The sequence below is a fragment of the Petromyzon marinus genome, chromosome 10, assembly GCF_048934315.1.
Source record: "Petromyzon marinus isolate PM22_M1 ecotype Great Lakes invasive population chromosome 10, UKy_Petmar_22M1.pri1.0, whole genome shotgun sequence".
Taxonomy (NCBI): domain Eukaryota; kingdom Metazoa; phylum Chordata; class Hyperoartia; order Petromyzontiformes; family Petromyzontidae; genus Petromyzon; species Petromyzon marinus.
In genome coordinates, this window is record NC_133676.1 from 4,227,160 (window position 1) to 4,249,240 (window position 22,081).

The 22,081-nt window shown below is 48.5% G+C and overlaps 1 protein-coding gene and 1 long non-coding RNA gene across 3 annotated transcripts in view; one reads left to right on the top strand and one right to left on the bottom strand.

Annotated features, from left to right (window-relative positions):
• Nucleotides 1-15,738, top strand: part of GADL1 (glutamate decarboxylase like 1) — a 29,581-nt gene extending 13,843 nt beyond the window's left edge. For both annotated transcript variants that reach the window (XM_032951692.2, XM_032951693.2), the window contains exons 6-15: nucleotides 168-283; nucleotides 1,942-2,021; nucleotides 2,734-2,788; nucleotides 3,554-3,670; nucleotides 4,972-5,036; nucleotides 8,862-8,943; nucleotides 10,285-10,484; nucleotides 11,702-11,753; nucleotides 12,845-12,934; nucleotides 13,549-15,738. In XM_032951692.2, coding sequence (XP_032807583.2) covers nucleotides 168-283; nucleotides 1,942-2,021; nucleotides 2,734-2,788; nucleotides 3,554-3,670; nucleotides 4,972-5,036; nucleotides 8,862-8,943; nucleotides 10,285-10,484; nucleotides 11,702-11,753; nucleotides 12,845-12,934; nucleotides 13,549-13,722 — 1,031 coding nt within the window. In that variant the 3' untranslated portion in view covers nucleotides 13,723-15,738. The remainder of the gene's footprint in view (nucleotides 1-167; nucleotides 284-1,941; nucleotides 2,022-2,733; nucleotides 2,789-3,553; nucleotides 3,671-4,971; nucleotides 5,037-8,861; nucleotides 8,944-10,284; nucleotides 10,485-11,701; nucleotides 11,754-12,844; nucleotides 12,935-13,548) is intronic.
• A 968-nt stretch (nucleotides 15,739-16,706) lies between these two features.
• LOC142924212 (uncharacterized) lies at nucleotides 16,707-18,764 on the bottom strand. Its single transcript, XR_012941390.1, has 3 exons — nucleotides 18,655-18,764; nucleotides 17,595-17,656; nucleotides 16,707-17,007 (listed from the first exon to the last, which is right to left on the bottom strand). It is a non-coding gene; the product is annotated as an uncharacterized LOC142924212 (long non-coding RNA).
• Nucleotides 18,765-22,081: the final 3,317 nt, after the last annotated feature.

Sequence of the window (22,081 nt, forward strand, 5' to 3'; positions counted from 1 at the left end):
TGCGGTTCCTCCTCGCGTCTCCGAGTCGTTCCCTCCCTCTCTCTCTCTCTCTAAGAGGGCGAGCGATGGCCGTGCGGCACCGCGGAGCAAGTTGAAATCACCGTTATTTTTTCCGCCACCGCCATCGCCATTGTCGTCGTCATCGTCGTCGCCTGTGCTTTGCTCAGGAGGCTCCGTGTCGAACATGTGCGCGATGAACGTGGCCCGCTACCGGCTGTGTCCGCGCGTGAAGACGGCGGGGCTGAGCGCACTCCCTCGCCTCGTCCTCTTCACCTCGGGCGAGGTGAGGGTGCCCAGCCCGGCCCGGACCACCCCCCCCCCCACCCCACCCCTCCCCCGGTCACAAAGGGGACCCAGACCCAGGGTGAAATTTTCCTATCTCCCAGCATCCCTGGGATGACACGCAGACCCCTCTACTCGAGTTGGGTGGTGGCGGTGGTAGCGGTGGTGGTGGTGGTGTACGCCCAGCGTGGTCCAGCTCTCTCGAGGTGAGAGGTTTGGTGGATCGTGCAAGGGGGAGTGTGGCGCTCCGATGCGTTTTTGGGTCACGCCGCGTGCCGTTCGGAACGACGTCCGACGTTTCCCTCCACGTGCCGGGAGCTCGTTCAGGAACTGAGCTCTAGGCGTTTCTGGCAAAAACAAACAAACAAACTAATTGCAGTGAGCGTGCACGATGTAGACAGGCGAAAGCAGCTGGGCTGTGGGGTGTGTGGAACTGTGAGTGTGAGACGCTTTGTTTGTGTGCTGGGTTTTGTTTCTGTGTACTCCCGTTTCCTCCCACATGAGGCCAAACAAAAAAACAAGAAAATTAATTGACCAAATTTCCCAATGTCCTGAATACAGCGTCGTGAGACTCGGTGAGGGTTTTGTCCATGCTAATAATTGTCCTCGACAATTTAGTTTCGTCATTGGTACCATTAGAGTAAGATTTGCGAGTAATATAAATTAATATATTTGTTTATGATTTACAGTCCTTAATCCACTCGTGGATGGAGGCCTCCCCCCTCCGTGTCAGTCACGTGGGTTATTTGGCCATACTTCACCACGCGGGTCAGTGCGGACCGGTGATGGTAGAGGCTCCCGGCAACCGGTTCAGATGTCACCCGCCACGATTGTTAGCCGCGTCCTGGAATCGAACTCGGGTCACCGGGTTCGGAGCGCGGCGCAAGAACAGCCGCCGCACCACCGTACCACTCATGATAGAAGTGGTTCTCACGCGTGATTAAAAGCCCTTGCTCCTGGCATAACGATCGATCCTGATCGAGTGACCTATACACGCCTAAGGGGAGTCCGATACGTGTGGACGCCTGCGTGCGAGTGTCTGCGGGGAGCGGTAGTGTAGCGGTTAGCGCGCTGCGCTACCAACCCGGTGATCCGGGTTTGATTTCTGCTCACGGCCACCACCAGTGACGATTTATTTGAACCGGTCCTGGACCTCCACTCAGTCAACTCAGCCTCAAATTAGTGCCTGGTGCGGTGTGTAGTAAACATCACCACTGGGAAGACAAAGTCGGTCGGGCGTGGTGTTGGCCACCCACCCCCTCGTGTGTCGTGCCGGCCTTCAAAGGTGCTCGCTAACAGCACTTGCCCCAACAGTCTGTTAAGGTTACACGGGGGATCTTTGTCTTTGTGAAGTGGGGAGCGGTAGTGGAGCGGTGAGCGCGCTGCACTACGAAACCCGGCGACTCGGGTTCAATACCCACTCACAGTCAACAGCAGTGACGATTATCTGAACTGGTCCTGAGCCTTCCCTGGATCAACTCAGCCTCAAATGAGGACCTGATGCGGTGTGTAAACATCGCCATTGGGGAGACGAAGGCGGTCGGGCGTGGTGCTGGCCCACCCACCCCCTTCGTGTGCCGTGCCGGCCTTCATAGGTGCTCCTCACTAACAGCACGTGCCAAGACAGCCAGGCGTCATCTGGCGTCTCTGTGCCTCCAGGCTCACTACTCCATCCAGAAAGCGGCCGCCTTCCTTGGCATCGGCACCGACAACGTGAGGTCGGTGGCGGTGGACGACCGGTGAGCAGGATTCCCTTCTCAAATATAAACCCCCGGATAACCCCCCCCCCCCCCCCGCCCGCAGTGGTTGAACACCTCTCATTAATTGCACGGGTGTCAAGCAGGGAGAACAGGAGTGTTGGGAGGCAGGGCTGCCACCTGATGTGGAACATCTCTCGTAGTAGCAGTCTCTTGATGTGGGCCCACAATAGCTAATCGTGAGAGTGTATCATCCAGTGAGTGGGTTATGGCATATTTCACATCTAAACTAAACTATAAAATATTTTTTTTTATTTCATCAGGTGAGGTCCACTGAGCTTTATAGCTCTTTTTCAGAATTTACGTATGTTGAACTTCTTTCGCATCGTACGTAGCCAACTGTGCTAATCGGAAGCGACCTGGCCACACATGGTAGCTCAACGAAGTGGCTTATCACGTGGAAATTTCTTGCAGCCAAATACTCAAAACGTAGAGGGGAACACTAAATGTGGAGGGGAAAACCGTGAGACCCGGAAAAATATCCACGTGACCACAGGGAGAACAAGCAAACTCCAAATATGCAGTTACCAGGGTCACGATCGAACCTACGACCTTCTGTTTTTCCAGGCGAGACAATTAACATCTAGCTACCCTGACGCCCCATGTACCATAGCTGTAAGCATCGCTCAAGCTTTTCCAAGCACAGCGGCTCAAGTGATCTCTGTTTGACACCCCGTGTCCATTTCCTTCCCAGCGGAAAGATGATCCCATCAGACCTGGAGAGGAAAGTCGAGGAGGCGAAGGCTGAGGTGGGAGATTCCTTCAGACGACATCGCACTTTCACAAAAAGTCGGAGTTGACCGGGTGGTTTGGCTGGCTCATAATGGTCGCGTCAGAGCATCCTGGCTTCGAGACTGTTGCTGCTGATTAAACCGTGCAGTGAGCCGTTTGGCTTCGTTTCATTTGGCCGATTCCAGCGCTGAGAATTAACCAACAAAAAAATCCGTCTGATTGACAGGCGAATAATTACTCTTTTCAGGCCATGCAAAGCATGTGCCCCGAACAGACGAAGAGGCCGACTGAATCGACTTCAGAAGTATTTCTATGACGTTATCTTGTGGTGGAGCCATTCTCTGACACAAAGTGGTGCTCTGTCCAATGTTAGAATTTCAAATGGAAATTTCATCATCTACAGGTCATCGATCATCATCTTATCATCTACCAATCGTCTATCGAACATCACAAATTCGCACAAATAGAATAAAATTGTGGAAAAACGTTAAATAAAACATTTCTTACTTGCTTCCCCGACAATCTTCCAGTACAAATAATGTAATAACAGCTTTGTTTTACATTTCACAGAGAGAAACAGGAGATTAAAAAAAGCAAACGCTCACGAACATTACAAATAGCCCAGTGGCCTAAAATTAAGCCACACGGTCTCGAGAGACTGAGCAGGGCCTGTCACCACCGGGCACGGAAGCCAGTGACACGCAGACGCGCAACTGTGTGAAGGTGACTCGGGCCCCCCCCCCCTCTCCCCATGCCCCCCCCCGCCCACCCCAATCGTGCAGGGTGCTGTACCCTTCATGGTGGTGCTCACCGCTGGCACGACGGTGCTGGGGGCGTTCGACCCGATCGTCGCAGTGGCCGACATGTGTGAGCGCTGGGGCCTGTGGCTGCACGTGGACGTGAGAGCAAACGCCTCATTGTGGGGGGGGGGGCATGTCCACTCCCTCCCCGCCCCCCCCCCCCATGCTTGACCACTACCGGCCCCCTCTATCCTCTTCCCTTGCCGGACCCCGCCAACCACACTCGGACGTGAACCCTCCCTCCTGACAACTGAATGGAATGTGGCAAATGAAGTCAGGCTGTATTATTTTCAAAAAGGTTTTGCTGGCTGGAGGGAAGGGACGGACGCATGGATGGTCGCGTCCAAAGGATGTGCGAGTTGGGAGTAGTTGATTGAAATGTATCGTCATGAATGTGATACAGACATCGGATTCTGCCGAAGGAGAGTCCGTTATTTCTGGTTGAGTGGATGTAGGGGTATGAGCCGGCACATTTTAAGCAGCATTCAATCCACCCCCATTCGCAGGAGACTGTTGCAGGCTCTTCTGTACATCTGTTCGATCGGGCGTACGAGGAATCCTGAACCTGGCTCCATACATCGGAGTTGCAATTTAGTTGTTCGCCTGTCGTTTTGTCAATATGCACTCGATATAAATTGCTTTATTGTTATAGTCTGGATCGCTGAGCCAGACCCGGTTCAAATAAACCCTCCAGATATGTTTGCGGTGAGCGATGGTGCATTGGTTGTCAGACTGTGCTCAGAACCCTCCCCGTGTCGCCCTCCCCGTGGATGTCCCTCCCTCCCCGTGTCTCTCTCCCCATGTCTCTCTCTCTGTGTCTTCCTCCCTCCCCGTGTCTCTCTGTCCATGTGTCTCCCTCCCCGTGTGTCTCCCTCCCTCCCCGTGTCCCCCTCCCCGTGTCTCCCTCCCCGTGTGTCTCCCTCCCTCCCCGTGTCTCTCTCCCCATGTCTCTCTCTCTGTGTCTTCCTCCCTCCCCGTGTCTCCCTGTCCATGTGTCTCCCTCCCCGTGTGTCTCTCTCCCTCCACGTGTCTCCCTCCCCCTGTCTCTCCCTCCCTCCCCGTGTCCCCCTCCCCGTGTGTCTCCCTCCCCGTGTGTCTCCCTTCATCCCCGTGTGTCTCCCTCCCCGTGTGTCTCCCTCCCTCCCCGTGTCTCCCTCCACGTGTGTCCCCCTCCCCGTGTCTCCCTCCCCGTGTCCCCCTCCCCGTGTGTCTCCCTCCCTCCCCGTGTCTCCCCCCGTGTCCCCCTCCCCGTGTCCCCCTCCCCGTGTCTCCCTCCCCGTGTGTCTCCCTCCCTCCCCGTGTCTCCCTCCCCGTGTGGCCCCTTCCCCGTGTCCCCCTCCCCGTGTCTCCCTCCCCGTGTGCCCCTCCCCGTGTCTCGCCCTGCCCAATGCCCCGTGCAGGCGTCGTGGGGAGGGAGTGCGCTGCTCTCCCATCGACACCGCCACCTGCTCGACGGCATACACAGGTGAGTGTGTGTACTCTCAGTGTGTGTACTGTGTGTGTGTGTGTACTCTCAGTGTGTGTACTGTGTGTGTGTACTCTCAGTGTGTGTACTCTGTGTGTGTGTGTACTCTCAGTGTGTGTACTCTCAGTGTGTGTACTCTCAGTGTGTGTACTGTGTGTGTGTGTACTCTCAGTGTTTGTACTCTGTGTGTGTGTGTACTCTCAGTGTGTGTACTCTCAGTGTGTGTACTGTGTGTGTGTGTACTCTCAGTGTGTGTACTCTGTGTGTGTGTGTACTCTCAGTGTGTGTACTCTCAGTGTGTGTACTCTGTGTGTGTGTACTGTGTGTGTGTACTCTCAGTGTGTGTGTGTGTACTCTCAGTGTGTGTACTCTGTGTGTGTGTACTCTCAATGTGTGTACTCTCAGTGTGTGTACTCTCAGTGTGTGTACTCTGTGTGTGTGTACTCTCAGTGTGTGTACTGTGTGTGTGTGTACTCTCAGTGTGTGTACTCTGTGTGTGTGTGTGTACGCTCAGTGTGTGTACTGTGTGTGTGTGTACTCTCAGTGTGTGTACTGTGTGTGTGTGTACTGTGTGTGTGTGTACTCTCAGTGTGTGTGTGTACTCTCAGTGTGTGTACTCTGTGTGTGTACTCTCAGTGTGTGTACTCTCAGTGTGTGTGTGTACTCTCAGTGTGTGTACTCTGTGTGTGTACTGTGTGTGTGTGTGTGTACTCTCAGTGTGTGTACTCTCAGTGTGTGTACTCTCAATGTGTGTACTCTGTGTGAGTGTGTGTACTCTCAGTGTGTGTACTCTCAGTGTGTGTACTCTGTGTGTGTGTGTACTCTCAGTGTGTGTGTGTGTACTCTCAGTGTGAGTGTGTGTACTCTCAGTGTGTGTGTGTACTCTCAGTGTGTGTACTCTGTGTGTGTGTGTACTCTCAGTGTGTGTACTCTCAGTGTGTGTACTCTGTGTGTGTGTGTGTGTACTCTCAGTGTGTGTGTGTGCTCTCAGTGTGTGTACTCTCAGTGTGTGTGTGTGTACTCTGTGTGTGTGTACTCTCAGTGTGTGTACTCTCAGTGTGTGTGTGTACTCTCAGTGTGTGTACTCTCAGTGTGTGTGTGTGTACTCTCAGTGTGTGTGTACTCTCAGTGTGTGTGTGTACTCTCAGTGTGTGTGTACTCTCGGTTATCGAGAGTTATACTCCGGTAGATGATGGCGATTGGTTCCACGAAACTGGTCGTTAAGTGATTTGATCGTTAAACGAGGAGAGGAAATATATGTTTAAAGGTTTTTTTCATTCCGATAGCATCGAAAGTTATCCTTTTTCACCCAAAGAACCTACTTTATGATATTTAAAAATATATATATTAATACATAAATATACTACCAACATTATAAATACATAGTATTGAAATAAACATGGTTAATCAATGCATTAATTCATATTTTCTGTAACTACAACAGCCCGTCGTTAACAGGGGTGCTTGTTAAGAGGGGTTCACCGATACACTACACTATACACCACACTACTATACACTACACTATACACTACACTATACACTACACTACTATACACTACACACTACACTACTGTACACTACACTATATACTGCACTACTATACTCTACACTACTATACTCTACACAACTATACACTACACTACTATACACTACACTACCATACACTACTATACTCTACACGACTATACACTACACTATACACTGCACTACTATACACTACACTATACACTACACTATACACTACACTACTATACACTACACTATACACTACACTATACACTACACTACTATACACTACACTACTATACTCTACACAACTATACACTACTATACACTGCGCTACTATACACTACACTACTATACACTACACTACCATACACTACTATACTCTACACGACTATACACTACACTATACACTGCACTACTATACACTACACTATACACTACACTATACACTACACTACTATACACTACACTACTATACTCTACACAACTATACACTACTATACACTGCGCTACTATACACTACACTACTATACACTACACTACTATATACTACACTATACACTACACTACTATACACTATATACTGCACTACTATACTTTACACTACTATACTCTACACAACTATACACTACACTACTATACTCTACACTACTTGACTCTACACAACTATACACTACACTATACACTGCGCTACTATACTCTACACAACTATACACTACACTACTATACACTACACTACTATACACTACACTATACACTACCCTATACACTACACTATACACTACACTACTATACACTACACTACTATACACTACACTATACACTACCCTATACACTACACTATACACTACACTACTATACACTACACTATACACTACACTATACACTACACTACTATATACTACACTATACACTACTATAGACTACACACTACTATACACTACACTACTATACACTACACTACTATATACTACACTATATACTACACTATACACTACACTATACACTACACATTCGCCTCCATGGAGGCCCGTCGTTAACAGGGGTGCTCGTTAAGAGGGGTTTCACAGTAATGGGTTCACTGAATTTTCCAAGTACATTTCCAAGAAAGCAACGAAGCCTACATTTAAACTATGATATTTAAAAAATAATAATATTCTCTTTTGCAGACGAACACACCAGTCAATTGTAATACTGTAAAGCATTCCAAGTCGATTGGAGAGAGGCAGTGGAACAGCTTTAAAGTACAGTTACGGGCAGTCCTCGGCTTACGAAGACAATTGATTCCTGAGAGCCCGTTCGTAAGTTGAACGGTTCGTAAGTCGGAACAGAGTAACGCACCGTATTTAAATGCCCGTGCGGTCAGTGGTAAGAAGCGTGTTACGGATCTACAAAAAGGGAAGCGTTGTTAAACGCATAATTAAGAAGAAATACTGTACATTTGCATGTAACACTGTAAAAAAATGGTGTATCGTGAAAAAAACATAAAATAAAGGAAATAGAAAAAACCGTTTTTTATATATATTCACTTACATTGACTCCTGATGCTAGCTTACTTGTCGGAAGGGGCAATGAGTTAACCACAATTGCACACACAAAGGGCACGCTGCTGCCACCAACTCGTCAGCAGTGTCCCCGAAGCTCCCGTTAGCAACGCATCTCTTATGAGATGCCAGTTGAATTGGCGGATATTTTTTTGTATCTGGATACATGCCGTCTATGACAGATGCCAGCAAGTGCAGCATTCCGGACGGTGAAGTGGCGGATAGCAGAGCTCTTGCTGTACTAGCTTGAGAGCTAAAAGAATAGGGTGATGGCTTGGATTATATCTAGAATTAGCGTTAGATTTGGGCTATGGGTTAGGGATAGGCATGGGGTATCAACTAAAAACTATTTAAACTATTTTATTTTACCAGGTAAGGGCCACTGAGCTATATAGCTCTTTTTCAGAAGTGACCTGGCTATCGTAAATGACAACTCAACAAAGTGGATGTAGCACGTGGGCATTTATAGCAGCCAAATACTCTCAACGCACGTTTCTAAATATGGAGGGAAAACCCGGGGGACCCTGGCAAAAGTCCACGCGACCACGGGGGCAACACAAAAAAACTCCAAATATACAACAGGCGTCAGGGTCGGGATCGAAAACCACGACCTCCTGTGTACCAGGCGAGGTAGTTGACATCTCGCCACCGTAATTGTATAGCTAGCTTCAAAGCTATACTTGGGCTATGGTTTAAGGTTTAGAGCTAGGCTTATGACTATGGTGTTAGGGCTAAGGTTAGCACCTTATTGAATCTTGCGCCGCTGTGCATGCAGGGTGGACTCGGTGGCGTGGAACCCGCACAAGATGCTCATGTCCGGACTGCAGTGCTGCGCGCTGCTGCTTCGCGATGACACCGTGAGCTCCAGTCCGCAGCTCCATCCGCTGTCTCCAGCTGTGTGCGAGAAGCGAGCCACACACACAGAACCGCAGCACGGAGATTGAGACGAAGCACAGCACACACGACGTAGTTAAATACAACAAAGTGAAAGTTGCACCCGTATATCCTTTACAGAGTTTGGGGCAAGTGCTGTTAGCGAGCACCTTTAACGGTTGGCACGGTACACGAGGGGGTGGGTGGCCAGCACCACGCAAGGCCACCTTTGCCTCCCCAGTGGCGAAGTTTACACACCGCAGCAGGTACTCGTTTGAGGCTGAGCCAATCTAGGAGAGGCGCAGGACCGATTCGGATTTAATTCGCCACTGATGTTGCCATGGCTAGGAATCAAATTAGGGTCACCGGGTTTGTGGCACAGTGCGCTAACCACTGCGCCAAATCCCAGTCATGTAATGACTATGAATGAGGGTGTGTGTGTGTTTGACTTTGGCGTAGCACGCGTGGCAAATTACTACATTGGGCCATTGGGATGGGATGAAATGTCAGCACAAGATTAAAAGAACACCAAAGGAACATCAAATACTCACCAAGACAGTTGCGGAACATGCCTGCCAACAAGGACATTCCATTGATTATGATGAATCGATTGAAATTGACAACAATAATATAAACCAAGCTGAGAGCTTCTAGGCTGAATGCGGCTGAGAAATGCATCGTTAAATAGCCACATGACGACCTTAAACGAGTGCATTTACATTGATCGAAACTAAAACATCAGTATTTTAACAATACTGACCAATTAGTATGTATAACAACTTATGGCTAACCTTAATCCCAACATACGTATATGCCTGTATATTAACACATGTTACAATTTACAGTATTATAATCTAACGTAAAATTGTAATTCGTGAATACATTAACCTCTCTAAATCACTGCCTGATACTTTCCTGCGGGGGCACATTGATGGCATCACACTCCCTATGTAAGGCCCAAGACTGGAGGAGATTTTCACAGTTATGGACATCGCCTGATGATGCTGGTTATAGCCACCAGTGAAACGTCCGTACCAAATTGTAAAATGTGCGTGGATTGCTCTGCAACATCCCCCAGCCGCGTGCTGAAGCAGCGTACCTGTTAAATTATAATAAGAATGCTTTTTTTCACGCGACAACTTGTATTCTGTGGCTGTGCCGGATGGTGGCGGGTGTACGACACACAATCAATAATGGAAAAGTTCACCGTTTTATCGTCGGTCTAAGCACCCTGGAATTTTCTTCCTCCGTCAATTTGCTAATCCTGGGATCCCCTCGGTCCACGGCTAACCCCCCCCCCTCCCCGCCCCCACCGCCTTTTACAGGGACTGCTGCGGTCCTGCCACTCGGCCAGTGCCTCGTACCTCTTCCAGACGGACAAGTGCTACGACTCTGCGCACGACCCCGGGGACAAGTCCGTGCAGTGCGGCAGGAGGGACGACGCCCTCAAGCTGTGGCTCACGTGGAAGGCGTGTGGTCGGCACGGGCTGGAAGCCCGCGTCGACCGCGCGTTCGCGTGCGCCAGGTGACGGAGAGCGCCGTCTACAGAGCACGCACCCACAACTTTGTCTGTCTCGCGGCAGTATAAAAGGCTTATACATTCGAACCGAACAATTTTACAACTCCTTGTGAATCAACTGCTAGATTTGGGGCCTTCCCCTGCCATCTGTCGGTATTTTTTTCGTGTGTGTGTGTGTTTAGTTTATTGTCCTTCCCCGTCGCACCTCCGATTAGCACGGTCGGCTACGTACGGTGCGAAAGAGGTTCAACGTACATACATACGTACGTGTGGTGCACCTCATTTCTGGGAGGCTCAACCAGGTGAGAGCTGGTGAGCCAGCGGCCAGTCCCTCCTGTTCCTCAGTTCCACCCCACGGCTACAAAACAGGGCCCCTCAGAGTGAGTGACCCCTTAACATTGAACCCCGCACCTACCTCAATAAGCCCCACCCACTACACAGCTAGCCCCGCCCACCACTCAGGTAGCCCCGCCTACAGCTCCGGTAGCCCCGCCCACCGCTCAGGTAGCCCTCCTACAGCTCATATTCTATGAGCTGTAGCCCCGCCCACTGCTCAGGAAGCTCCACCCACAGAGCATGAGACCGGAAAGTGTTTAACCCCGGAGAGAAATCGCAATTTTCGCAAAATGTTTTTGGGAAACCGGGACAGCCGTTTTGAAACTGAGACTGGGACTGGCCTGGCTTTGGTAGCCGCATGAGAGTCCGAGAGTTTATTTTGGGGGAAGATTTTGAGCTTGTAAGGACTCTTGTACAAAGTTGAACTCATCAAGGTGGCCATAAAAGTACATTGTAGAGTGTGTGTGTGTAGAGTGTACCCAAGCAGATGGCTTTTACAGACTGCAACCAACTGTAACACTTTTTCTGGACATAACACTTGTAAATAGGAGTGCTTTTAGAGCACGTGCTCAAAGAGCACCTTTGTAACACTGGCTCAGGGCTGCCCACGGATGTGAGTGCCGTCCCAATGCCTTGGCTGAGCACCACAGCAGTTCGACTCTGGTTACATCATTCGGTTTTTTTATGGAAATCGAAGTTGCAAGTGACTGGTGACTGTGTTTCAGGCTGCACTGCTCACTTGGAGAAAGTTGCCCAGCAGTGGCGTGACCATGGCCGATGGCTGCTGATGCGATTCTCTGTGCGCTACACTTTGTGAGCTCGCTGGAGCGATGTGGGGGTAGCGGCGTTACCTCGCCTGCATGCGTGGCCGCGTGTCGCGTGCGCAGGTACCTGGCTGATGAGATCAAGCACAAGGAAGGATTTGAGCTGCTGATGGAGGTGTGTGGCAGCGATCATGCCGGGCCTTGTGCACGCATTCACATTCACGATGGTGACACTGCTGTTGTTGTAAGGGGTTGTCGGTTCGATCCAGACCCAGATGCCTGTATATTTGGAGTTTGCATGTTCTCCCCGTAGTCGCGTGGATTTGTCTCCGAGTCCCCCCTCCGATTTTTCCCTTCCACATTTAGAAACACGCGCTTAGATTATTTGGCTGCTGTACATTTCCACGTGATAAGCCACTTTGTTGAACTATCATTTGTGGTCAGGTCACTTCTGAAAAAGAGCTATACAGCTCAGTGGGCCTTAACTGGTCACATAAAAAGTTTAGTTGAGTTTTTTCATAAACAGTACTCTTGGGTGATAGTTATTCTCATCATCTGCCTAAATATATAGGTACTAATAGAACATTAATTGTTATATATCATTATTTGGGCTATCGCCTGATGAGGCTGATTGTTGTAATTACCAGTGAAATAACATGGTACTCGAGTGGTAAATGTTGTGGGTTTACTCTCCATCACACCGGCGTGCTGAACTTGGTAACTAATTGGCATGCTTTGTTTACGAGACAAACCTTACGCGAACTAACCCAAATAACCTCGAATATGGACATATATCATACTCAAAGTCTGGGATTCCCGAACACCAGACCACACTGGGCTAGCCAGATGGCAGTAGAGCAAGTCGGTCCGTGAATCTGAATGTGTTGACCTTTGAGCATTACCCTCTCAAATATGAATTTCTTGTGGGTCGTCCGTATCCTTCCCAACATGAAGCCACCCATTCATGAAATTGGCCAAACATCCCAATGCGGCAAGACCCTCTTGAAAAAAATCCTTAATAAGAGTCTCAGTGAGACTTTTCTCGGTAACCAAATTCAAGCGGGTCTGTCTGGCTCGGCAAATATTTCCACGCCCCAGTACACAACATCCGGTATCCGTCTGACTATGACCATGGCTACTCGTGATGCACCTACTCCAGTCTATCAGCAACCCAGAAAATTTTCTCGCTGGGCATTATTGTTTATTTTTATTGCGCGAGTACTGGCAACGCAGTCAGAGTGACTGGCGTGGCTGGTTCCTTTGCAGCCCGAGGGGACCAACGTCTGCTTCTGGTTCATCCCGCCCAGCATGAGGGGGCAGCCGAGGGGGCAGCTGTTCTGGCAGAAACTGGACAAGGTGAGCGGCTGAACCGTCACACACACACACAAGACAAAGATCACCAGTATAGCCTTAACAGGCTGTTGCGGCAAGTGCTGTTAGGGAGCACCTATGAAGGCCTGCACGGCACATGAGGGGGTTGATGACCAGCACCACGCCCGACCGCCTTTGTCTCCCTAGTGGGGATGTTTACACACCACACCAGGCACTCATTTGAGTGCTTGAGATGAGTGGTTGTGGTTGGTAGTTGATGTTGGTGGCAGCAATGCTGTGTTTGCGGTAATAGATTATGAGAATAATGCTGTGATTGTGGTAATAGATGTTGATAACGATGCTTGGGATAATATTGGTGTTTGGTGAGAGGAATTGCTGCAATTATGGTTGTAGTTAATGGTCTCGGCCAGTTCCGTGGTTGTGGTTGTGCTTAGTAGGTTATTGGTAGGATATTGGTAGGATATTGTTGGTGATATTGGTGGTGATATTGGTGGGAGTGCGTTACCTATAATCCATGTACACACTCACTCACCCATCCAATGAATCACTCTCACCTACTCAATACCTTTTCTACTCACCCATTCTCACCTACCACACCACCCACCTACCCCTTGCCCTAATTTCTCTCCCTCGCACAGGTCGCCCCTGCCATCAAGACACGCATGATGCTCGCAGGGTCCATGATGGTTGGCTACCAGCCCCACGGTGACCGCGTCAACTTCTTCCGCATGATCCTCATCTCCCCGAGCGTGCGACGGGAGGACCTCGATTTCTGCCTCAGCGAGATCGAACGCCTAGGCTGCGACCTCTGACCTTCGGGATTAACCCCCCCTCCCATCCCCTCACATCCCTAGAACCCCCAACACCACATCAACCCCCCTAACTCCTCCCGAGAGACGAGACAGTGGACGACCCAATCCACCTCCCCACCCTCCACCTCCCCACCCCCCACCTCCCCACCCCCCACTTCACCCCCCCACCTCCCCACCCCTCCCCGCCCCCCACCTCCCCACCCCCCACCTCCCCACCCCCCATGGCGATACTTAACAGACACGGCCAGGTTTAGGTGAGGGTTTGAATATTTAATAAACTAATTTATGATTGCACATATCGATTACAAAATTTGTACGTGCAACTGTGTAGAGTTGATTTCCACAGCTGCACCTAATGACTAATTAAGTAAGAAGGTTTTATAGGGATGAGCCAAGGGTTCTGAGTCGTTGGGAGTGAGCTGAAGGCTGCCCTCAGGATGATGCTTTGTACGTGCCGAGGGTACTTTATGTGATGGTTCAGTTCATAGATATATGTATCGGATAAGTCACGATGCCTGCAATGGAGCCGGAACAATACGAGCATCTACAACTAAATACGGGGCTACATTGGCAGTTGCACACGAGCGCAAATAAAATTAGCACCTTATAACATAATAATAATAATATCTATAACAGGCTGATGATCCGTCTTTTGAGAAGAGGGCAGAGTTTAACTTCGTTGAAGGTTTGGACGATACGCTGCAGTGTCTAAAGCACTTTAACGTCGACAAATGACCAGATTTGCATTCGCAGGCATTGACGATAAACACCTTCACTCTTTGAAGATTTGTCGCTACTCACCGAGCCATATTTTAATCTTCATGAAATGGCCATGGTTGGTGATGGAGACATTTTTTTCCCCAAAACTCACGACAAATAACATTTGCCAGCAATGTGTAAATTGGGCCCAGTATCAAACGGGAAAATATTCATTTCAATTTCATTTACGGTTTCTAAGGCACTGCAATGTTAAATGTGATAACCATAAGTCAAATCAATTTCCCTCCCCTCTCCGATCTGATGAGCCACTACTCTTAAACATCAACCTTTCACGTAATGTTTTGATAAAAGAAGCAGATAATGAGGAATGCAGTGTTTTGTTTTACTTATCATCGTACCCGTGACACAGATACAGCTGATAGTTTATGCAAATGCAATTCTAATGACTTGCTGGGTGCGTATCGGTGATCTCACGACTGCTTCTGCGCTGCGTGATGCTGGAGTAACTCCGGTGACAAGAGACACAAGGGGACTTGAGCCAGTGATTTCACACCATGTACCAATGCAGTCATTCTGAAATCCAGACATGCAAGACCAGTCAATAATATTAAGACTGTAATTTGTTGTATGCTGTATAATTACGAGTTTTAAAAGTATATTAATGTTTTGTGTTTACTTTGTTAACTATTAACACGTAACTTATTCGGTCAACTTCACGAATCTCGATATTAACTTGAGCATCAATGTTTACAACGTTCTTAGTATTTTGCTTGATTTGAAAACTAATCTTTGTCATATTGTCATTAGCCCCCAAGTAATGCCTACATTTACACCACACAAGTAAACACGTGTTAGTCATTCACGCACAGAATAATGCCATAGAATACAGACCACATTTTGCCGATGCATAACACAGGTACGTGTGAACGTTCCTAATTAATGATGCCCAGGGGCGTAGCCAGGGGGGTGACAGGGTAGACAATTGTCACGCCCGGAAAAAAAATAAAAAAATCGAAAATCTGAAACATTCTGCGTATAAGTGTACGACACTCGGTCTGGCGGACTCCGTGCAACTGCATTGTCAGAGTGTGTCGCCAACCGATGGCGTGGGGTATAGCCGATTTCTCATTCAATCATTCTTGAAATTAAAATTTGTTGAATGTCACCCCGGGCTGAAAATCCTGGCTCCGCCCCTGATGATACCCTGCCTTGCAGCTGCGTGTTTTGGACATTGTAATTCTCAATGTGCTGTATGATTATTGTTTTTGACAATTAAACAGTAGTGGACAAACCTAATCGACTAAACACCCATGATGTCAATCACATTTCGCCTGAGCTTTGCACGACGAGTCCTCGACATACGAACGCAATTCGAACCATTCGTAAGTCGAGCTGTTCGTAAGACGGAGCACAACAATGCACCGTATTTCGATGCCCCCCCTAAAGGTCAGTGTTATTAAATGTGTTACGGTTCAACAAAAAAGGGAAGCATCATTTAACTCATGAGTAGAAATGTGTTTGCATTTGCATGCAAAACTGTAAACAAATACACCGTCCAGAAAAACACGTAAGTATAAAGTTACATAAATGGAGAAGACTCCAGTTTCGTGTTCACTTACCTTGCATCCTGGTGCTGGCCTGCTTATCCGAAGCGGCGCAATGAGTCGCCACAATTTCACACACACGGGGCACGCGCGCACGCACAGACAAGACAAAGATCACCCCTTATAGCCTTAACAGTGTAGGGGCACGTGTTGTTAGCCAGCACCTATGAAGGCCGGCACGGCACAAGAGGGGATGGGTGGCCAACACCACGCCCGATCGCCTTTGTCTTCCCAGTGGCGATGTTTTAACACAGCCTACCAGGTACTCATTTGAGGCCGAGTAGACCTAGATGGAGGCCCATGACCCGTTCAGATAATCACCACCGGTGTTGGCCGTGAGCGGGAACAGAACTCGCACTCCCAGCGCGAGGCTGACTCAAAAACATCCCGCGGAGGATCGCTCCGCGGATCTTACGGTAAATCCACATTGTTTTGTACGAATGGCTCTAAAAATGTGTACAAAACAAAGTGCGCCAAGGCTAAGCCTCACACGTAACCAATTCCTCAGAATAAAGCCACGAAACCATCGGTGCAGCCGGCAGCCCTGCATGCAAGCCGGGAATGTTTCTCGTCCAACATTCTGACATCTGCACAATAATTCCAGTCAATTACCAGGGCCAAACCACAATCATAGAACCCATGATTCGCATCCAAAAATGATTGAAATATTTAGAGTCAGTTGTTTATTTATAGGATGTTTCCAATTGACTCAATAAATAAAGTTCACACTTGACAACTCGAAGCGTTGTTTTGGACTCCGGGTGATTGCGGGCTCCATGCGAGGCCGCGCAACTACGGACAACTTCACTGCCCAGCGCTGCCAGGATTCAAACGGAACTGGCTTTTGAGCCACGACAGCTCATCCAGCAGCTGCCTGTTCTGCACCGCCAACACTTCCACGCGGTTCTCCAAGGACCTCACATACTCCTTCTGTCGCCGGCGGCATTCCTTGACCGCTTCCCTGGGTAGCCAGGCGACACGTGCACGTACACAATGGGTAAACATACAACTCGTGCATGATAAAATAAAATACAAAGATCCCCCGTATAACCTGCACCACGCCCGGCCGCCTTTGTATCCCCAGTGGGTATATGTATACACCACAGCAGGTACTCCTTTGAGGCTGAGTCGACCTAAGGGAGGCCCAGGATTGGTTCAGATAAATCGTCACTGGTGGTGGCCATGAGCAGGAATTGAACTCGGGTTGCCAGGTTCGTAGCACAGCGCGCTCACCGCTACACTACCGCTCCCCACGATAAAAACACACACATACACGTGACCTAACAAAGTGTAAAACTCTAAATAACGCCAAGAGTGGAAAGCACGGGTTTTTTTGTTGTTCTGTGCGTGCCCACACATTTTAAGATGAACCTTTAAAAAAAAAAAAGCGCACAACTACTGACTGCACAAACATGACCGCAACGATTATCCAACCTGCAAGTTGCAGGGTAGCGTTCAGAGGCGTGGCGGGAGAGCAGAATCACGAATTAAGTGCAACATATCATTCGACAAAATTAATCGTTCGTTGTTGAGCGGTAAGACGTGCACCTGTTTTTCATGCGCCTGACCTCCCGGTCGCGCATCCTATCGTCGGGCACCTCCTGCGAGCTCTGTGGCGAAGGGATAAAATGTTGGCAAGTCTGCTCCGACAGATTCTGTTAAACAAGCATACATTTGTAGTGCCTTGGATTCACTCGGACGACAATCGCCTTTTCTTCCGTCACTTTTATTTCCATCGTTCCGCACACACACACACTATATATCATTACACACACACACTATATATAATTTCACACACACTATATATAATTTCACACACTATATAATTTCTCCTCTCCGCGCTCCGCCAACTCGAACACTCGAATTCCCCTCGGCACCGTCCGCTCATCCTCCTTGTCTCCCCACACAGTCTCTTCTTCTCTCACCGCACACACAGGGGTTCTATCTCTATCTCCTCACACACAGTGACTCGTCTATCGCTTCACACGCAGTGACTTTGTCTATCTCCTCACACACAGTGACCTGTCTATCTCCTCACACACAGTGACTTGTCTATCTCCTCACACACAGTGACTTGTCTGTCTATCTCCTCACACACAGTGACCTGTCTGTCTATCTCCTCACACACAGTGACCTGTCTGTCTATCTCCTCACACACAGTGACCTGTCTGTCTATCTCCTCACACACAGTGACCTGTCTATCTCCTCACACACAGTGACCTGTCTATCTCCTCACACACAGTGACCTGTCTATCTCCTCACACACAGTGACCTGTCTATCTCCTCACACACAGTGACCTGTCTATCTCCTCACACACAGTGACCTGTCTATCTCCTCACACACAGTGACCTGTCTATCTCCTCACACACAGTGACTCTGTCTATCTCTTCACACACAGTGACCTGTCTATCTCTTCACACACAGTGACCTGTCTATCTCTTCACACACAGTGACTCGTCTATCTCTTCACACACAGTGACTTGTCTATCGCTAACTCTCCCTGTACCTACCTATACCGTAATCTCCACTCTGCTAACGCTAACTCTCGCTATCGCTATTTATTGTCGTCTGGGTTCGGCTCTCAATCTATTTCCCACTAACACTTACCGGCTTCCACTCTTCGCATCTCTCTCTACCCGCTGCTGTCTCCACTTCTCGCCAACTCCCCCGCCGTCCAAATCACCTAGCGTTTTTATCCCCTTTCCAATCAGCCTTAATTAATTGCCACGTGCCTCGTTGGCATTTTCCCGCCAGCTCCGCACCTGTCCAACGGTCCAGACTCCGTGACGCCGCCACTTAACGCTAACAGCCTCTCGACCAATCACAGCCCTCGTCCCTTGACTCCCTTAATTACTTTGGCTTGTTTACGCCACCCGTGACTTCATCACCTGCCCGACCTTACATGACCCACACTGTTTGTATGTATTGTATATGGCCAATTTACCCATGTGTATTTTCTACTCCACTACACATCAAAGAACTGAGCACACTGCACCAGCGATCGTGTTGACATATAGCCACGGCGACCCATATTGTGGAATGCTCCTTTGATGTTGTCTGCCGGATGAGTTGCCCTTTCAAAAATAGCTTCTTGGCTGAATGGGCTTTCCTCTGGAAACAAAACTTCTGATTTTAAGGCGAGTCAGCTCACACAAAACCACAATCGGTGCAAAAAATCAACCGCTGCAGATGTGCATGGTAAAGGAACTACTCTGGATGACTTTGGACATGGAGCATCAACTTTGAGTTCCCACAAATGCTAATATGGGAACTTGACGCTCAACACTTGAGTGCAGTTACTATATGTTCAGTCGTAGCCACGAAACTATTAATAGACATTCCATGAATCATCATAATTTGGGGGTCATGATAAAAAAAAAATTACAATGTGGTGAAGCCACGAGTCACAATAATCCAATTTAATACAATGCACGTGGATTGAAAGTCATTATATATTACAAGCGTGATTCCATGCTTGCATCCCGAGCATAAGAATCTGAACCAATGTCTCGTTGCGTGGTTAGTCCGTTGCCTAATAAACCATACACAACTGTAAACAGTGTAACAACACGTGCGCTGTATATGTCGTGTGTGTGTGTTAAATTTATGTTATTCATTTTGTGACTGTATGTATGAACACACTATGTTTGCCTGCACGTATGGTACTACTGCACAAGTGTAGATGTGCCCCCATTCCTTTTTCATGCACATATACAGTCTGTTCCCCTATAACGCGCTGGCAGTTGCGTTCCTGAAAAGCACAGCGTTATGGAAAAATCGCGTTATAATAAATAAAATGTAATGTAGTGTAAAGCACAGTCCGCGATAACACGCGAAATGCGTACGCAGGCTGAACAAAGACTGAGGCGCGTGGGTAGCATCTAGAAGCATCCAGCAGCATCCCGCCTTGTGCGATGCTTGCTCCTACTCGCACGACGTAGTTTTGCTCGCTTAATCGCGTTATATCCAATTCGCATTCACGTTATGAAAAAAAAAATGTGTTCCCTTATACATTCATCGCGTTGTATTCAATTCGCGTTATGAACACAACACGTGTTATAGGAGAAGAGACTGGACTTTTGGAAGGAATACAGTTTGTCGCCTCAACAATGCTTCTGTAGGTTGCGCCAATGATTCTGTCGACCCCATAGCACCTGCGTGACTGCAACGGGCGACTCTCCCTCACTCGTGCTCGATGTCGCTGTCTCCTGCTGGCCTTCGGACATCTTTGACCTTTTTTTCTAAATGCCTACTGGCACAGCCACACAACGCAGACATATACACGAGTTAAATTTCAATTGGAAGCTTTAGTGACTGCAGGGATTCATATTATTGGTTCTTTCGGTAAAGTCACGTAGAAGGGAAAAAATAAAATAATAAAATAACCCGTAATATAATTAAATAAATGTGGAGATTCTATCAAAGTTAAATAATAAAAATAAAAAATATAATAACCTAAATAAATGTTATTATGTTTCATTTGTATTATTTTATTATTTCCCTTCTACGTGACTTTACCGAAAGAACCAAGAATTTATATAGGCACATAAGTTGTTGCTCTTTCTATCGACTGGGTGTAACCAAGGCTCATTCTCCTCTCACTGGGGGACGGGGGGCAGAGCTTTGTGACGTTATATTTGAGGGGGGGTCTGACTTTTTGTCACGCCGTATGACGAAGGGGGGGGGTCAAAAATCGCGTGACGTCATTTATGGACGGCCCCGTTATACGTACACAATCCCCTGGTTTGTCGTGTACGCCCCCCTGTAAACCCTCCCCTCGCTTTGTCCAGGGTCGTTGTCGAAAAGAAAACAGCTCCTTTGCCAAACGAAACCGACCGAGAATTGGAATCACGACGCTCAAAGGGAGTGTTGGATAATGTTCAACTCGATTGGAAGTCCTCTGCCAGTGGTGGAAATTACACATCACCTTGCCAGCAACCAAGCGTAGTGGCCACACCGGGGACTGCTCAGTTTAGCAACGATGAAGAGGATTGATTATGGGGCTGAATTAACCCAGGCTGGGATATGAACTCGGTATCTTATGATTGAGTGGGAGCCCTGTTCTCAACGAGACCAGATTTATTCCAGCCACGGCACTGCAGAAAGAAAATAGCTCAAATGCTTCGTAATTTTAGCCGTGCGCGCGTGTGTCTGCGTACGTATGCACTGTATTGTTTAGGGGGCGTCCATAAATGACGTCACGCGATTTTGGATGATTTTTGACCCCTCCCCCCACCCTCGTCACACGGTGTCACAAAAAGTCAGACCCCCCTCAAATATGACGTCACAAAGCTCTGCCCCCCCCCCCCCCAAAACCATATTTCCATTTTGAAAATAAAAATGCTTCAAATCGCTTTAAACTATTGTCATTGTAATGCATATTAAAGTTGCGCATATTGATGTGACGTCACATTTCTCAACCCCCCCCCCCCCTCGTCACACATCGTCACAAATGTCTGACCCCCCTCCCCACCACCCCTAGGTGCGTGACGTCATTTATGCACGGCCCCTTATTTGGTGGGGTGTTGAAACCAAATTCTGTCACGTGTCATGACGGGTACTGAAAGATTCCATCACGCCACATCCAGTGCTCCCTGAGCGGCATTGGCTTCCGGTTTGCCCAAACGAAAACATAAACTCGCAACGCATTACACGCAAAGTGCTTGCCACAAACGAACCGCAAGAGCTCGCTGATCTCGTCAAGCAGCATAAAGCATCTCGCGAACTCCGCTCATCCTCGTAGCGGCCTTTGCATAGCCACCGAACACAGATGGTCACCGCTTTCAAATGCGCTTCTGCGGTCGTCTTGAGCGCTCTTTCTTCCGATGTTATGAAGCCACTGGAGCTATGCACTTTTAAATCTAGACTGAGCTCATTTCTTGATAACTACTTTTTGTGTTTAGCCTGTTGTCCTTTGCCCGCACCTCTGACGAGAGACACGGTTGGCAACGTACGGTGCGAAAAAAGTTCAACATACATACAAAGCTGGCAGCTGAAGAAGCTTGAGTGATTGGACTCCCAGCTCAAGTTCAGT